General features: G+C 45.2%; 1 protein-coding gene across 1 annotated transcript in view; it reads left to right on the top strand.

The window, feature by feature from the left end:
* The first annotated feature begins 7,105 nt into the window (after window positions 1-7,105).
* The window catches only part of VAPA (VAMP associated protein A), a 28,947-nt gene continuing 17,606 nt past the window's right edge, over window positions 7,106-18,446 (top strand). The window contains exon 1 of the mRNA XM_060200670.1: window positions 7,106-7,431. Within this exon, the coding sequence (XP_060056653.1) occupies window positions 7,353-7,431 (79 nt within the window). The 5' untranslated portion in view covers window positions 7,106-7,352. The remainder of the gene's footprint in view (window positions 7,432-18,446) is intronic.

Below are 18,446 nucleotides of genomic sequence, written 5' to 3'. Positions count from 1 at the left end.
CAGTGCTAATTAAAACAACAATAAAAAACAAGGGCAACAAAAGGGAAAATAAATGAATGAAAAAAAAAAGAAAAGCAAACATAAGTCTTGTTATTTTCAGAAATACCTAGAAAATTATATTCTGGGGTCTGGGCAGTGGTGCACCTGGTTAAGCGCACATAGTACAAAGTGTAAGGATTAGCACAAGGCTTTGGGTGCTAGCACTTGCTCCCCACAAGTAGTGAAGCGGGTGGGCAGGTGTCTGTTTTTTCTCTTACTCTTTATCTCCCTGTCCTCTCTCAATTTCTCTCTGTCTTATCCGATAAAATGGAAAAAATGGCTGCCAGCCATGGTGGATTTGAAATGCTGACACCATGCCTCAATGATAACCCTGGAAGGAGAGACAGAGAGAGAGAGAGTAATTAAAAAATTATATATAGATATGTATATATATTCTCTTTGTTAAATATCTTTTGGTTGACCAGTTAAATGTCTTACACTTTACATTTACATATGGTTTCCATTTTGAGGTAGCTAGGACATTCTGTGAACTATGACAGAAGAATCATATATTCGAGCTCGATGTTAAGCACTATGTTAAGGATTTTGTCATATAAATCATATCACTGAGGACTCCTAAGCAATATTACACATAGGCTGGGCTGTTGCCATTTTATAGATAAATCTATGGTAATTAATTGCACAATAAAGGGGTAAAGCGATGGTGCCAGACACCAGTTTGTCTGACGTTCAAATCTGTGGACCTTTGCTCCACATGTCCTGAAGATCTTATTATGGCTATAGAAAGAAACTTACCTAGCAGTGAGCACTCCTTGCCATGAGTGGGACCTGGGTTTGAGCCGTGGCAGCACTTGAGAGTGCCAAGACACTAAGGGAAACTCTGGTGTCTCTCTCACCCTATTTCTTTTTTTTTTTTATTATTATATTAATGATTCAATAATGATTGACAAGACTGTGGTATAAGGGAGGTACAATTCTATACAGTTCCCACCACCAGAGTTCTGTATCCTATCCCCTCCAATGGAAGATTCCCTACTCTTTATCCCTCTGGGAGTATGGACTCAGGATCATTATGGGGTGCAGAAGGTGGAAGGTCTGGCTTCTGTAATTGCTTCTCTGCTAGACATGGGCATTGGCAGGTCTATCCATAATCCCAGCCTGTTTCTATCTTTCCCTAGGGGAGTAGGGCCTGGTGGTGGTTATGGTGGCATATTTATAACACTTAGGAGAGAAATGCAGATTCCAAAAGAAAGTCGGCAGAAGTTTCACAAAATTAAGACCAGAAGAAGAGAGGACTTTGGAGTTAGACAGGTAGTGCCGCACCTGGTTAAGCACACAGTTATCCTGTGCAAGAACCTGGATTCAAATTCTGGTTCCCACCTGCAGGGGAGAAGTTCCATGAGTGGTAAAGCAGTGCTGCAGGTGCCTGTCTCTCTCTCCATCCCTATTTCCTCCTTCCATCTCAGTTTCTTTCTGCCTATCCAATAAGTAAATAAAATCTTAATAACAATGTTTTTTAAAAATAAGAAGACTTTAAGGATTTTCTTTTTACCATTGCAAGCTAGGGAGTGGCACACATGTAAAGCAGACATACTATAAGGTTCAAGCCCCTGGTCCCCACCTACAGGGGAAACTTCAGGATCTGTGAAGAAATGTGGCAAGATTCTCTCTTTCTCTCTCCATCTCTATCTCCCCTCCTCCTCTTGATTTCTTTCTTTCTATCTCTACACAATAAATTAAATCAGTATAAAGAGATTTATTATAAAAACCTATTAGGTTGTAAATACTAACTTGAAGAAAAATGTATTTTCTCTATTAATTCTTTATATTATGATGCAGTGTGTATTTATAAAAATTTATTTATTTATTTATTTATTTGAAAGAGAGAGGGAGAAAGAGCCAGAACACCACTCTGGCAAATGCATTGCCAGGGGTCAAACTCACAACCTCATGCTTGAAAGTCCAACACTATCCATTGCACCACATCCTGGGCTGCACAATGGTTTTTTTTTTATTTCTGTATTGGGGGATTAATGTCACAGTGTATATTTTTATTATAACAAATACAATATTATCAGTGTAATAAATGATATAACCCAAGGACATCTGAACAAATTCTTCCTCCCACATTTCCCAGTTTCTGTTCAGAGTAACAAATAGTAACTATTTAAGTTTCATTCCCCATGTTATACCTACTTACAAAAAAAAAACATAGCTAGTTTTCCTTTTTCTTTTCTTTTCTTTTTTTTTTTTTTACAAGAAACCTTACATATTACTTTGTAGTTTTTTAATCTTCTGGTAGTATATTATCAGCATCTAACCAGGACCATTGGGACAGTTTTAGTTTTGGATATTGTTGTTATTACTTTTTCAGAGCCAAGGTCTTATGTCACTCTTTCATTCAGATAGAGAGACTGAAAGAGAAAGGGAGAGATATCACATATCACATCCCTGGAACTTCCCGTGTGCTGTGGCATTTCCATATGGTGTTTGGGGTTTGAGCCTGGGCAGGTCATGAGGTATCTTTCTAATCCCTAATTCAGTCTTTTACTAACTCAACCTGTAGAAAGGTTACTTCACTATAGTTCCATTTATTTTCTTACTGACAAACATGTAAGCTGATCTACTGCAGTAAACATCCCAGTACACCTGTACTTACCAAAGGATGCTTTTAATTCCACAGGGTGATTCTCTACTCTGGAGCTGCCAGAGCTAAGATCTTTCCTACTTCAGTGAATATTACAGTGATTACTCACAGGACTGTAGTAACTCACACTTCTGCTGGGAAGGTAGGAAGGCTCTCCACTCCCCAGTTCTCCCTAAGGGCTAGATTACAGTCCAGAAGTATAATTGGAGCTTATGTGTCCTTAAATCGATGAGATTGTTGTGTTTTCTTGCCATCCCCCCCCACACACTGAATCTTCATGCGTGTGTCCTCATGCATGCATGACTCCACTGCTCTGGTTTAACTTTGTCACTATTTTCATATCAGAGATATATCAAAAGAAATTAGGGGAGAAGTCCCGGAACCTCTGGAGCTTTGCTCATTTTCCTTCATGCTACTCTTAATCCAGACCATTTGATGCTGCATCTTCTGATCTCAACCAAGTCAGTGCAGCCACTGCCATCTCCACATGTTTCATTCAACTGTTTCCAGAGACGCTAGGCCTGGGATGTCAACCTTCCAACTCCAATAGGAAAGGTGAGACCTTTCCTAGCTCATAGGACTCCTTGGTTTCATTTTAGGTGGTGCACTTCCTAACAAAACTACAGCACCTAGATATAGACCAGGGCCCATGACACAGGGCATATGTGTGCATGTATCTAAATGTTAGGTAAGAATATACACCTTAAAGTGAAAGTGCACAATAGTCTACAGTGACTCAGTAAGTGCAGCAATCAAGTAGAAAGACCTAAAAGAGACAACATAAGGTACTTAATCAAATAATTTCTACTTAGACCTAGATACCCTCCTCACCTAATTCCTATTTCACTTCCCTCAATCACTCTAAGTCTAACCCTGTCAGATAAAGTAAGCATTATAAAAGCTGAAAAAGGGCAAGAGACCAGCACACTTTAATGATGGCCCTTTAGGTCACTATCAGGCCACCCCATCATCTCGGGCCCCAGTCAAGGCATCCTTGGATTCCCAGATAGATATGATGGGCCTAGACCTCTAACAGATCCCTCTGTCCACCATCACGGGTCATCTCCATCAGGAAAAACATCATGAACCCTCTGTGGGCCTCTACAGGACCTTGATGCCCTCAATGCAGAATAACAGTGGTAGAAATTGCCCCAATTTCCAAAGGGAGGCTGGGTCAGCATACTCAGCCACTCGTCTTTGTGTACTGCATTAGTCAATGTAAAAAGAATAATGGATATTAGGCCTAGTGTTTTTTTTCTAGATTAAAGGTTAAATAATAGATAAGAATTTACATTTTAGGGGGCTGGGCGGTAGTGCACTGGGTTAAGCGCACATAGTGCGAAGCGCAAGGATCCCAGTTAGAGCCCCCAGCTCTCCACCTGCAGGGGGGTCGCTCCATGAGCGGTGAAGCAGGTCTGCAGGTGTCTGTCTGTCTTCCCCTCCTCTATTGACTTCTCTCTGTCCTATCCAGCAACAACAACAATGGAAAAAAGATGGCCTCCAGGAGCAGTGTATTCCTAGTGTAAGCAATGAGCCCCAGCGACAAGCCTGGAGGCAAAAAAAAAAAAAAAAACATTTAAAAATTATTTTCTTTATCAATTATGATATAATTTTATTGTAGCTTTTTATTTATTTTATTCAGAATGAATTACTGGGCAACCTGATTCCCTCTCCCCATTCCTCACTTTAGATCTATTACTGAGATGAGGTGCTTTTACCTATGTTTTCATTTCCCAATTTAACAACAAAAAGTAACACTTGCTAACTGTTACAAACTTGTCCTGAGTGTGTGCCTGATGATTTCTGAAGTTCTTTGGATTGCAAGAGAGAAGTTATTAATAACAATCAAAGCACTAGGGCTGGGTGGTGGTACACCTGGTTGAGCGCACATATTACACGCACAGGGACCTGGGTTCAAGCCCCCAGTGCCTACCCGCTAGGGGAAAGCTTTGCGAGTGGTGAAGCAGTGTGGCAAGTGACTCTTTGTCTCTCCTCCTTCTCTGTCACCCCCTTCCCTCTCAATTTCTGGCTGTCTCTGTCCAATAAATAAATAAAGATAATTAAAAAAAAATCAAAGCACTTAAATTTACACTATTTAGTGAAGAGTAGATGATTCAGGAGAACTATGAGTCATTAAGGCAATGCTTTAAAATAGTAATGGGAGATTATTCCAAAAATATTTCATATATCCTTTGACTATCGATTTTTTCCCTCACAATTTTAAGACTATAGCAATGTGATTTTTGAAGCAATATTGAGGAAGAGAAAAAGTTGGTTTCAAAGGTAATGATTTAAAAGAGTGGAGAGTTTCTTATTCATTTATACTGGGAAGGAAGCTGACATACACTCAATTCTGGCTTCCTATTGCCGCCACTGTCCCATTGGGGTTTGAATAGGCATTTCCTCAGTGTCCTAGACTCACCAATTGGCAAGTCTGTGCTTGCACAAAGTACATTTCCAAATACTTTCTGAGAAGAGGATCTAGCCGTGGAAGACCCTTTTCAGCTAACTTACTCATGGATGAGAGTTCTTAGACAAACTATAAATAATAAAAAAAAAAAAATCGGAGTTCATGATTGCTTTTAGGGTAAGCTATATGTGGGACACCATCTTATAGAGTGACTGTCAACTTAAACACTAAAAAAAAAGTCTGGGGGTCAGGCGGTGGTGCAGTGGGTTAAGCGCATGTGGCGCGAAGCGCAGTGGCGTAAAGATCCCGGTTCGAGCCCCCGGCTCCCCACCTGCAGAGGAGTCACTTCACAGGCGGTGAAGCAGGTCTGCAGGTGTCTATCTTTCTCTCCCCTTCTCTGTCTTCCCCTCCTCTCTCCATTTCTCTCTGTCCTATCCAACAACGAACAACATCAACAATGGCAATAATAATAACCACAAGGGGGCTACAACAAGGGCAACAAAGGGGGGAAAAATGGCCTCCAGGAGCAGTGGATTCATGATGCAGGCACCGAGCCCAGCAATAACCCTGGAGGAAAAAAAAAAAAAAAACTTTAAGTCCCCTCTTGATAAACATAAATTTTTATGTTCTCCTGTAACGATAATTGAAACGTCAAGATAAAAAAAAAATATATATATAAACAGAATGAAAGATAAACACGCTTTTTCCAACCGTGCCAGTAGCACTCCGATTCTCCCAGGTTTTTGATGGCTGAAGATAAAATTCTCTCTTGTGTAGTGCCGTCTTTTGTGAATGTGAGGTTAGTTAGCTAGTCTGGAGAACTATTAGCAGATGGACTCTGATAGCACGACTGAACGTGAAAAGTTGGACTTTGTAACACCTAGACTCCAGTTCCACTTGTCTTATTTATTCTCTAGAAAAACTGGGCTGCTCCTTCAAGGACGAGGGCACCAATATGTCCTTTGTTCCCGTAGTGCTTCCTAGGGATTTGCATTCAAGGAGCTTTATTGACAGCACGTTCATTTGTTGTTTCTGTCCCCAATCACCCTAGTGACTGGTTAACTAGTTGTCAGCAACTTTGCTACTCAATGTTTGTCATTTGGTTTCCTTTACTATAGGTTACTGTGAATGCTACAGATGGAATTCATTTCCAACATACGAATGCGACAACTGTTTGGGTTTGGTGTGTCAATCCTAACTGAAGGCTAGTCTCCAGCGAGTGAATGTTGTAGATTTATTTACTTATTTTTTGAACATTTTCTTCTAAGCGTGCTTAGTCAGACTTCCCTAACGACACGTTTGCTTCTTCAAGGAAGCGTGTTGCTTTCTCTGCTCTTACATCACTGGAGCGAAGAGTACAGGGATGGAGAGAATTAAGAGTCAAATGACACATTCTCGTGTTTTCCCCGGGGTACATTTTATACTTTTAACCCGGAAACATGAACATGAGGTCAGTCTCTAAAAGCTTTTTTTTTTTTTTTTTTTTTTTTAATTTTCACCGCCTACTAGACATAAGGGCCAAATTGAGGAGGAGCCCCACCCCATTCCCCTCCAACGGACTTCATTCTCCTTCCCGCCCCCACACAGCCTTTACTACAACTCCCAGCAGGCACCGCTCCGTGCCGCAAAAGGGCCCGGCCCTAGCCCCCGCAGAGCACGCCGGGAGTTGTAGTCCTCGAGACTGGACGCCCTTTCCCTTAGGCATTCCCTCTCGGAAAAATGGTGATGCACGGCCATGGCGGGTTCTCCAGTTTCGTAATCACATGTAAACGTGACCGAGGACTGCGCATCTTCTTCTTCTTCTTCTTCTTTTTTCTTTCTTTCCCTTTCACCCTGCAGTGCGCACCCCGCCCTCTTGTCCACAACCCGCTCCCCTTGACAGCTGCCGGGCGCGGCGCTCAGAGCGGCCCCGAGGCCGGGAGCGCGCAGGCGCGGCAGCTCCGGCGGCGCCGGGCCGGCCTGGGCGGGCGGGACCGCTGCGTGGGGCTCCCAGTCGCCGGGGCGCGCACGTCGGCACGCAGAGCTGTCACGTGGGGCGCCGAGGCTCGCAGTGCGCGTGGCCGCGGCGGCTGGTGTGGGGTTGAGTCAGTTGTGAGGACCGGGAGCTGCTGAGCCTGCGGGCGGCCCGGCGCGTCGGCGACACAGCGGCGGGCGTCGGGATTCAGGAGCCGGGGGCTGGTCTCCTCGTGGAACCCGGCCGAGCCCGCGCCGCCGCCGCCGCCGCCGCCCCGCGTCTCCGCTCCCGGCCCGCAAACCGCCGCCGCGGGCGCGCCCCCGCTCTGCGCTGTCTGTCCGATGGCGTCCGCCTCCGGGGCCATGGCGAAGCACGAGCAGATCCTGGTCCTCGACCCGCCCACAGACCTCAAATTCAAAGGTGGGCAGGACGGGACGGGGACGGGGACGGGGACGGGGACGGGGACGGGGACGGGGACGGGGCGGGCGGCCCCGGAAGGTCGGTTGGCGGCCGGGCCCCGGGCAGGTCCGTGTCCCCGTGTCCGTCCGTCCGTCCCCGTCCCCGTCCCCGTCCGGGTCTCCGGCGGCGCCCCGGCTCGGCCGCCCGCGTCCCCCGCGCCCCCCGCCGTCAGCTCCCGCCGCGGTGCGCGCGCCGGCCCGGGCGAGGCGGGGGCGGGGGGCCGGGCCCGGGCGCCATGGCCGCCGCCATCTTGCGGCCCCGCGGCGCCTCCCGGCCGGGGCGTGTGCGGTCGCGTCGGCTGCGGGGGAGCCGGCCCCCTGCGAGGGCGGGGACGCCGGGTGGGTGGCGCCCTCGGGGACCCGCGACCCCGGGGAGGCGCGGCGCGGCGCGGGGCGGGGACCGAACCCGGGAACCCGGGAACCCGACAACCCGAGCGCGCCCGGCCCGGCCCGGCCGCGGACACCCGCCGGAAGGCGGCGGACCGTGGTCGTCCTCTCGGTCCGCCTGTTCCCAGCCCGCGTGTGTCGGACCCCTGACGTGTGTGTCCGTGTGTCCGTCTGTCCTCCCCGACATGTGTGTCGGTCTGTCCTCGCCGACCCGGCTCGCGGGTCTGGCGGGGGGCGGGGGGGGGTTGGGGGCTCGAACCTCTGGCTTTGCCGGGTCTGCGGCGCTGGAGGGGAGGAGACACGGTTGAAACGAGCAGTTGTCTTCTTTCTTTTTCTCTCCTCTTCTTTCCCCCTTGCCTTGCCTTTTCTCTCTCCTTTCCCCCCTTCTTCCCCGCCGCCCTCCCCCCCCCCCCCCGTAAGGGGCGCTGGCGCGGGGCGATGGCTCTGAGACCCGACACGGCCCGGCTTCACTGGACTTGCCCCGGAGTGTCTCCAGTTTATATATATATATATGTATATTTTCTTTTTCTTCTTTTTAAGAAAAAATTTTAATTTTAGTTTCCCTTCTGTTGCCCTTTTTTTTTAATGGTGGTTGTGGTTATTATTGCTGTTGTTATTGATGTCGTCGTTGCTGGAGAGGACCGAGAGAAATGGAGAGAGGAGGGGAAGACAGAGAGGGGGAGAGACAGACAGACAGACGGACACCTGCAGGCCTGCTTCACGGCGACTCCCCGGTGAAGCGACTCCCCTGCAGGTGGGGAGCCGGGGGCTCGAACCGGGATCCTCGCTGCGCTGCGCTGCGCTGCGCTCCCTCCTACTCCGCGTTTAGCGGCTCTGATGAGAAGGGTCTTTGTGACACCTCCAGCCATTCCATTGCTTTCAGAATTCAGTCTTTTTGGTGGTTCAAGATTGTTTCCAAAAGAAAAAGAACCAGATTGTTGCTCAGAGGCTTATTAGACTTATTATATAGTTTTATTTGACTTTATTTATTCACTGGTTTTACCAGAGCACTCATCAGCTCTGGCTTGTAGTGGTGGAGGGGATTGAACCTAAGACTCCGGAGCCTCAGGCATGAGGGTCGCTCTGCGTAACCTTTATGCTATCTTCTCTGCCCTGCGTTTCTTTTTTTTTTAATAAATTTCTATTATCTTTACGTATTTATTGGATAGAGGCAGAATTTGAGGAGGAGGAGAGACAGATTCACCTGCAGCCCTGCTTCACTACTCGCGAAGCTGTCCCCCTGCAGGTGGGGACTGGGGGCTTGAACCCGGGTCCCTGCGCACTGTGTGTGACATGTGCGCTCAACCAGGTGCGCCACCACCCGCCCCCTGGATTTTTTTTTTTAAGTTAGAGGGTGAGAGTGACAGGAGAGCGGCACAGCGCGGCCGTCACTGGCGAAGCTTTGCCTTTGCCTGGTGCTCCCATGTGGGGACAGCGGGCTCCAGCCAGTGTCCTTGCTCATGGCCAGGGGTGCAGTCTACCTCAACACCCTATTTTATTTTATTTTTTTTAAGGCTTTTTAGAGTCTTTGCAAATTCTGAGTGGAAAAAGAAAGCTTCTTGTTCGAAAGGGAATTTGGTTTCAAGGTAACTTTTCCCTCCCCGCCTTTGTCCCTGGGTTGATTCATTATAAGGGAGCACAGCGCTGCTACGCTCTGGGCGAGGTGGTGTCCGTGCTTGAACCTGCAGCCTCTGGAGCCACAGGCCTGCAAGCTGGCGCTCTTAATAGGTTGAACCATCTTTTTGGCTCAGTGTATTTTGAGGGTCATTGAGTGCATTTTATTTTACTTATTTTTAAATGTTTTTATTGGGGGTTTATGGTAGATTAACAGGTACATGAGTGGTGAATACAGTTCTTGGTGCAGGTGTAAGAGTTCTCAGTTTTCTGCACAACCAACACTCACCACCCCCAGCCGAGGGCCTTCTCCACCGTCCTCCCGATCAAAGCCCTTTACTTTGGTGCAGGGCTCCAGAGTGTGTGTATTGTGGCAGGTTTATTCGTGTTGAATGATTTAAAGTAGTTTTAGCACGGACACACACACACACACACACACACGGATCTTGAGATGCTATAATGCAAACAGCTGTTATCTTATAGGAGAGACTGAATATAAACCCTTGTCTTGTGTCTCTGTGTGTTGGATGGAGACAGGCAGAGAGAGAGAGAGAGAGCGAGAGAGAGAGAGAGAGAGAGAGAGAGAGAGACTAGTGGTCCAGGAGGTGACATAGTGGAGAAAGCAGTGAACTCTCAAGCATGAGGTCCTGAATTCAGCCCCGGCAGCATATGTGCCAGAGTGATATCTGGTTCTTTCTCTCTCTCCTCTTATCTTGCTCATAAATAAATAAAATCTTAAAAAAAAAAAAAAAGAGGAGAGACTGTTGCCCCGAAGCTTCCTTCAGTGAAGTGGTGGGCCAAGTTGTACCTGGCTCAGGCTTTACTGTTGTGTGTTCTTTAAACAGTTCTGCAGAGTTGAAAGTTTCTTCCTAGGGAACTTGTAATGTTGTTATAGTAAGAGACTCAATAGTACTGGGAAAGCTCTAAAAGAAAATTCACACCAAGAACTACACAGTTGCCCACATATTCCACCATAGGATGGTTGTCGGGTTTTTGGTGAAGCCAAGCTACATGACTCATTTAAAAACTTTGGACCCTAGTGACATCCTTTAACAATTGTTTTGGTAGCCAGGCAAGTAGCTCAGGTTTTAAGAGTGCAGGACTGTCATATCTGAGCCACCTAGTTGGAGCCCAAGTGTCAGAGTGGTGCTTTAGTTTTTGCTTCATATGAGATGCATATTAAAAATAATGACTTCAAGAAGGGTTTCTTTGGGGTTGGGAGATAGCCCACCTGGTAGCGTACTTCTCACCCCCGGGAGGTGGATGGAGGTGCACCGGTTCTCTCTGCCCTGCTAACCCCCCAGCAGAGTAGACAGTTGTGTCTGGGGAAGCCTCTTCACTGTGCTGTGTTACACGCACAACTCGGGTTGGAGCCCCTGAGTTCACTTCCTGGTGCCACATTAAAAAAGCGTCTTATTGGAATGTTTATAGAGACACACATTGAACTGAACCATTTGTTTTGCGAGTGGTTACTGATTAAAGGCTGGGGAGATGACTCAGGCTGTTGTCGCGCTGGACTTGTGTGCCTTTGAGGGTCCTGGTTTAATCCCCAGCACAACCATAGGCTCTGCGGGTTCTCATAAAAATCTTCAGAAAAAGGCCTTTTAGTAGAATGATTTATTCAACAGGACTCATTGTTTAGCACCGTGGAAAAGATGAGCAGCTGTACATCAAGGGGGGAAGCGTAAAGTCAGACAGTGAAATGTGTTAGTTGTACCTTTGCCCTTGAATTGTAAGACTTGACAGACAGAAAAAACACAGCTGCTGTGTAGAGGAGCCCTTTCCCTCCCCCTCCCTCCCCCATTTTAGTAATCTTTTTGGACGACTTGTTTTCTCTTGGACAAGAGGGGAGAGTGGGGCAGTGGAGAGCTTTCCTCAGGCCTTGATGTGGAAGACTGCGTGGCTGTGTTGAAGTCCTCCCTAGTGCTTTACTGGGCGCTTCTTTCCAGATGTGCGGTGATGAGGAGGACTGTGCCCCACATCACTCGAGGTGTTTTGGTTAAATAAAAATCTGTCCAGGGATGGTTTTTGTAAAATTCTTTGTAATTTCCTAATAGTTTTACTTTATTTAACTCGACTCTGTATTTGGATAATTTGTTTTCTCCAAGAGTGACTTAATCCTTGAGAATTTGGGCAGTGAATTTTCCTTTCTACGAATAACACACAATCAATTCAATACATTTCCTGTATGCCCCAGTATTAAAAAGTTGGTTTATATAACTGCTAATATGTGAAAGTGCTTTCATAATATATAATGAATTCTAAATTCTAGCTCTTTTCTTGCAACTGTAAAGAAAACAAGGTATTTTCAAATTATGTTGCTTAAATTTTGACAGTTTTACCTAGAATTCAGATTTGAAATTTGGTACTACAGTGTATGTGATTTACTTTTTTGCATATATATATATATATATATTATTTTACTATGGTAGACTTTCTTCATTGTATGCTTTTTATTTATTTCCTACCTAATTAGTAATTTTGGAAGAAACTTTGAAGAAAAAGGCTTAGCAAGCTGGAAATAAATCGCATGTATGTTTTGAATAATCAGTAAGAGGAAAGTAGACCAAGACCATTATGCTGAAGGTGACCCATAACACTAGCAAAGCAGTAAGGAAAAAGCAGCTCTCTGAGCACCCAAGGGACCTGTGTAGTAGGTCAGCAGGAGCGACTGAAAAGCTGCAGGGAGGGTATGCAGGCATAGGGTATAGGCCTCTGCTCTTTGTGGGTATTTGGTGCATTTCACACATTTCTGACCAGTTACGATTTCCCTGTGGCTTTATCAGATCTCGGGGGTGATTCCCTGCCTCCGTGTAGATGCCATCATGCTACTTTCTTTTAAAAAAGCTTTCAAAGACTTCCTATTGCTTGCTGGATATGAAAGTCTAATGGTCCGAGTATGGCGTATAAACCTTTCCAGGCTGTGCAGATTCCTCTCTAACCACTGCTCTGCTATTTTTGCTGGTTAAGGTAACAGTTTGTAAGTATGACTCATGCTTAGAAAGTGACTCTCTTCTCCCTCTTCCCCTTTTTCCTGCAGAGCCAGTGCCTGGGCCATGCACGCTTGGGCACCGCTGTGACGCTGGCTCCTTCCCACAGAGACACCACAGCACTATGGCACTTCCTTCAGTGCCGTGTTTCTTTTCTTCATGTTTTTGTTCTCCCTTGTTAGCTTTTAAAAAAAATTTCTTTGTTGGGGAATTAATGTTTTACATTCGACAGTAAGTACAGTAGTTTGTACATGCGTAACATGTCTCAGGTTTCCACATAACAGTACAACCCCTCTAGGTCCTCTGTCATCCTTTCTGGTTCTTGGGCCTGTACTCCCCCCCAGAGTCTTTACTTTGGTGCAATACGCCAATTCCAGTTCAGGTTCTATTTGTGTTTTCTCTTCTGATCTCGTTTTTCAACTTCTGGCTTGTTAGCTTTTTGTGTCCTCTTAAAAGACGGCTTATTTCCCGCGAGGGAGCATTTTGTGAGTAGGAAGAGGCCCGAGCACCGCTCCAGTCTGAGGTGCTGTGCTGCCGGCCCTCTGCTTCCTGGCGCCTCTGGCCATTTTCCTTCAGTGCTAATGTTTCTGACAGTACGATCTGATTTCAGTTTTTTTTCGTCCGAGCTTTATTAAGTTTAATTGCTTACATTTATTAAATTCAATGAAAATATTCTAAAAATAAAGGTAGGAGAATCAGAGCATCGCTCTAGCACATGTGATGTGAGGGGTCCAGTGAAATTGGGACCACATGTTTGAGAGTTGAATATTTTATCTGCTAGTGACCTCGCTCGTGGTCCTCTGACTTTGACTGTTGAGGGAATGTCTTTTTCTTACTCTCTTTATGATAATGCTTTGCTACACACCCAGTTCTGCATTTTATTTATTTCAGATTTTATCAGTTTTAGGACATACTCTTACAAAGTATTTGTCCTTCTGATATCTCACACTCAGTTTATCCCAGACTTATTTTTTACTACCTAATTCTACTCTTCCCAAGATTTTAAATTTTTAGTAGCATTATGATAATGATGCATACCAAAATACTCTGGACTTCTATTTCTACATCCCAGAGATTACTCTTGAGTCTGCCCCCTTCAGTTCATTGCTATTTCTCAGTTTATGTTGTTTCAGTTCATGTACTTGGACAATACAGATTTGAGTCTCTACATTATAATTGTATGCAGTACATGGTGAATAAGAACTGGAGTTACACTTACTTATTTTTAGTGTGGTGCTTAGGAATGAACTAGGCATGCATGTGTATAATACCTTTGAGCAGCCTCCCTTAATTCATTTTTTCCCCCCATTTTTTATATATAGAGAAAAGTGGGGTGTAGGGGAGAAGGGAAAGGAAGAGAGATAGCCAGCATTGCTTCACTGTCCACAGAACTCTCCTGGTGCTGGTCCTGAAGTGCGTGCTCCCTCTGTGTGTGCTTGGCATTGAACCCGGGGTCTTGAGCATGGCAAAGCATGTGCTGTCCCACGTGCGTTATATCTTCACGCGGTGGCAGAAGTAGACTAGTCAGATGACTAGAAGAGGGGCATGTAGTGCTTGGAGTGTGTGAGTGTGAAACAGAGGACTTTGATCTGAGGCTTTCACAATTGAAGTTTCCCAAGAGCTAAGCTGTCTAGGGGAAGGATAAAGACAAATGCAGTTAAGAGCATGTAGAAAGATCCTGTGGCAGGAAGAAGCACGGGACATTTAGACATTTAGATACTATTTCACATGTCGAGTAGCAGCTCTTGTTACTTACGACACTGAGTCAGGGTGGCAGTGGTGGTGATGGTCAGGCTGAGTATGGTCAGGTTTGTAGTTTTGTTTTCATCAGAACCCACAGAGGGGTTTCTTTTATTTTACCAGCGTGGTCTCTGGTGCTTTATGCCCATGTGAGGATGCCGTTGCTCTAGATAGCCCTTTTTTCTTTTTCTTTTTCTTCTAATAGAAATGGGAGTGGGTGTGGGTGGGGGAGAAAGGTATCTGCTCCACTGCTGTGAAGCTTCTCACTGTGTGTGTGTCTGTGATGCTCTCCTGCCCAGCACCTAGTAGAAAAATAGTAGAAAGTAGAGGGAATGTAGCAACACGTTTGTGTTTGACCATCTGTGTGTATGTATTTCTGGTAGCAGTATGAAGTAGGTCCCTGCAAGAGCTGACATCTTGAGCAGAGGTTCAAGTTAGAGGATCAAACCAGTCAGACTCGGCCATCTATCGGTGGAGGTTTCTTAGATGGTTCATAAGCTTTCTGCCTCCATGATGGAGGAATGGCTGGGTTGTTAGGCCCTGAGCTGAGAAATGCTGGAGTTGGTAGTCGGAACCGGTTTCTTTCACTGGGGGGAGGCTGTCGTAGGAGAGTAGGCCCTGATCTTTTAGATGTCAGTGCAGAGGTAGGTGCAGGCAAGCATGGTGCAGAATGGGCGTGTTCCTCAGGAGAGGGCTGGGCCTTGCAGAGTATCCTTACTCCCAGTGATTATCTTCGCTAGTTAGCACTGTCTCCTTGGCACTTAGTGTCCCATTCTCTCTATGTAGCCCGTCTTCCATATTTCTGCTAGGAAACTACCCTTTGAAATTCAAGTGTGCTATTGTTCCCTTGGTGAAAGAACCCACAGTCTACTTGAGCATGAAATCAGTGTTTCCCCCTTCATATCTCTTGCATGCCTACCTTTGGCTAAAGTTACACTATTTTCTAGAAGTTGGCTCTTGCAAAACTTTGTAGCTTATTTGTTTAGAATCTTATTCCTTCTCATATCTGCCAGGCAGTCTCTTGTTCAAGAATCACTTCTGGGCTGGTTAACAGTGCACCTACTTGAGTACACACATGACAGCTTACACAGGACCTGGGTTTGAGCCCCCAGTTTTCAGCTTCTGTGTGGGAGGTGTGGAGGGAGCTTCACACACTAGCAGTGGAACATTGCAGTAGGTCTCTGTCTCTCTGTGTCTGTCTCTCTCTCTCTCTCTTTTGCTTCCTCTCCACCCTGCTTCTCTGTTTCTCTTTGTTCTATCAAACAAATACATCAAATTAACAATATTAAAAGAACATGACATCTTGTGAAGTATTTGGTCATCCCAATCTAAATTGGCCACTGCCTTCTTCCTGCTGTTATGGAGTTTTCTTCCCTGCACTAACATCACTTGGAATATTAAATATTACACAGTATATATGCTTTTCTGTATTTTCTCTCCCAAACTTTATGGTGAGCTGCTTGAAGATATACCTGTTTCTTTATGCTGTTATACCCATGTTAACAAGATCTGGTATGGGATGATTGTCCAATAAATGCTTATTGCATTAATAACACTCCCATGACTTTTGCTATATTTGCCATTTAGTCCTTGGTTCTCTTATTAGTAAGGTTTTCTTTTTAAAAAAATTGTATATTTATTTATTTATTTTCCCCTTTTGTTGCCCTTGTTCTTTTTCATTGTTGTTGTAGTTATAATTGATGTCGTTGTCGTTGTTGTATAGGACAGAGAAATGTAAAGAGGAGGGGAAGACAGAGAGGGGACCCGCAGACCTGCTTCACTGCCTGTGAAGCGACTCCCCTGCAGGTGGGGAGCTGGGGGCTCGAATTGAGATCCTTACGCTGGTCCTGTGCTTTGTGCCACGTGCGCTTAACCCTCTGCGTTACCGCCCGGCTCCAGTAAGTTTTTTTTAATCTGCTTTTGCAGGTGTTTGCGCTTCTAAGATTATTAGGGGAGAAAAAAAAAAACCCTTTTCTCCCCTTAAGCCTACAAATGATGTTTTGTTAAGAAATAATCATAGATGCTTGATCTTTGTGTTTCACCATTTCACTTACGAAGGATGAGTTAGGACTGGATGATTCCTTGGGCCTTATTCTAGAAGACCTGTGTATGTGTGGGAAATGTCAGTGTGTGCACACACAGAGCAACTTGGCAAAGGCAAATTTTCTGTAAAGTGAAACATATATAGAGAATCAAAAACCTTGGTTTATATTCTGCAAAATTTGGCATTTTGTTATTGTTGGCATTACTATTTTGTCATTGATTTACTACCTTAGTCACCTTGTAAACCTCCTGAACACCTTTCTTAGCCTTGCAGGGAGGTCCTGTGAAGACAGGCTGTTAGCACAGACCCTGGCAAGTTTTCAGAGTCATTTGCTGATCTTTTTCTGGTTACTGTTTGGGCCTTCCCCCACCCCTTCTTTTGATAGATGGAGAGAGAGAGAATGAGGGGGAGAGGAGAGACATCACAGCACCACTAGCTGTGGAGCTCCCTTTGAATGGCGCTGCGTCGTGGTGGCCGGGGTCTGGAACCTGGATCCTTGTGCGTGGTAACATGTCACTCTTAGCAGATGAACTCTCCAGGCCGCCGCTGGATCTTTTTCTCAGCTGACAATTCAGTTACCTTCCGGAGGAGATAGTAACTAGTATGAGACAGTTCTTAATTTCCTTACACAATAAAACATTGTTGTGAAATAAAATGAAATATGTAGTAGAGGCTTTTTAAAGATTATAACCGAGATGTGATTGAGATCGTACAATGAAAACTTTAAAATCTGTGAAAACTTTAATTCATAAAATATACCTTACCTCTGCACACTTTTAATGTTTTGTATACTCTAATGATTTATTAGCACTTTACCACGTTGGCTTTTTTCCTTCCAGGTACAACAGGTGCTTGTGAAATACCACTGTTGAGCGGTACTGGCACACCTCCCCACCTCCCCTGGGCCAGTTTTTTTTTTTTTTTAAGTCTTGATTTATTTATTAGATGGAGACAGCCGGGAATTGAGAGGGAAGGGGGTGTTAGGAAGGGAGAGAGACAGAGAGACACCTGCAGCCCTGCTTCACCACTCACAAAGGTTCCCCCTGCAGGTGGGGACCAGGGGCTCGAGCCCGGGTCCTTGTGCGCTGTGACATGTGCGCTCAGCCAGGTGCGCCACCACCCGGCCCCCAGGTTTTTTTTCTTTTTTTTTTTTTTTTCTTCTCATCACTTTGAGAGTGGGTTGGGGGAAGAGAGATGGGAGACAGGCAGGCAACACTGCATAACTCTGCTGCTGCTGTTCTCTGGTCAGGACAATGATGCTTCTGTGTAGTATTGGGACTTGAACCCTTGAATCTAGAAGCTCACTTATGACAGGGAACGTGCTATATACTGGGTGAGCTGTCTTCCAGCCCCTGTATCTGCTTCTCTTTCCTACTGCAGTATTTTAAAACAAATTCTGAATAAGCATTTTAAGCCAAAATATCAGTTTGCATTTCTAATAAATGAAGAGGTGGAAATTTACTTTATGTAATCATGATACTGTTTTCATGTAAAAAAAGCCAAAAAGTATTTTCTTCTGTCTGATATTTAGTCTTTTGAGATTTCCCCAGTTATTTTGTGTTTTAGTTCATTTGTTCAGTTGTGTTTGGCTGTTCTGTATTTAAGTTCCTAACTGTAGGCCGTGCCTTCCTTCCCTTTTTAAATTGTGCTGTTGACTCGTAAGAGGTTAGGTCATTATCCAGTTTGTTCCTTAGATAGTGCTTATATGTGTTTTTTTTATAAGTTTGCAATTGGATGTAAGTACTTGATTGAATGCAGGCTTTTACTTATTATTATTACTCTTTTGTGAAAATACTTTGTAGGTGAATTATCTAATATGAGGAAGTAGAAAACGTTTGGCTATTCCATGTTTAATGGTGTTGGCTTGATTGGTGACAGCCTCTTTCTATTGGAAAGCTATGTTTGTGATTAGGATGTCTTGTTTTTATGCTTGGTTGTGTATCTTTCCAAGATTTCTACTGTGAACATGCAGTGTTTATTTTCAAAAATACTTGTTTTCAAGAGAGATACCAGAGTGCTGTCCCAGCTATATAGCATGCGGTGATGCCAGGGATTGAACTTGGGATCTCTGGGTCCCCCAGCGTGCACATCTGGCAGTCTGGTGTGCTGCTGCTGCAGTTTGCTCAGTGAACCCCACCCTTTCCCTAAATCACTTTAATGTTAGCTTACAAAGACTGCTGTTGTCACAAGTATGCAGTTTCG

This window comes from Erinaceus europaeus, chromosome 10 (genome assembly GCF_950295315.1).
Source record: "Erinaceus europaeus chromosome 10, mEriEur2.1, whole genome shotgun sequence".
Classification (NCBI taxonomy): domain Eukaryota; kingdom Metazoa; phylum Chordata; class Mammalia; order Eulipotyphla; family Erinaceidae; genus Erinaceus; species Erinaceus europaeus.
The sequence above is the reverse complement of the archived record's forward strand: the minus strand, read 5'-3'. Positions and strand labels throughout refer to the sequence as shown.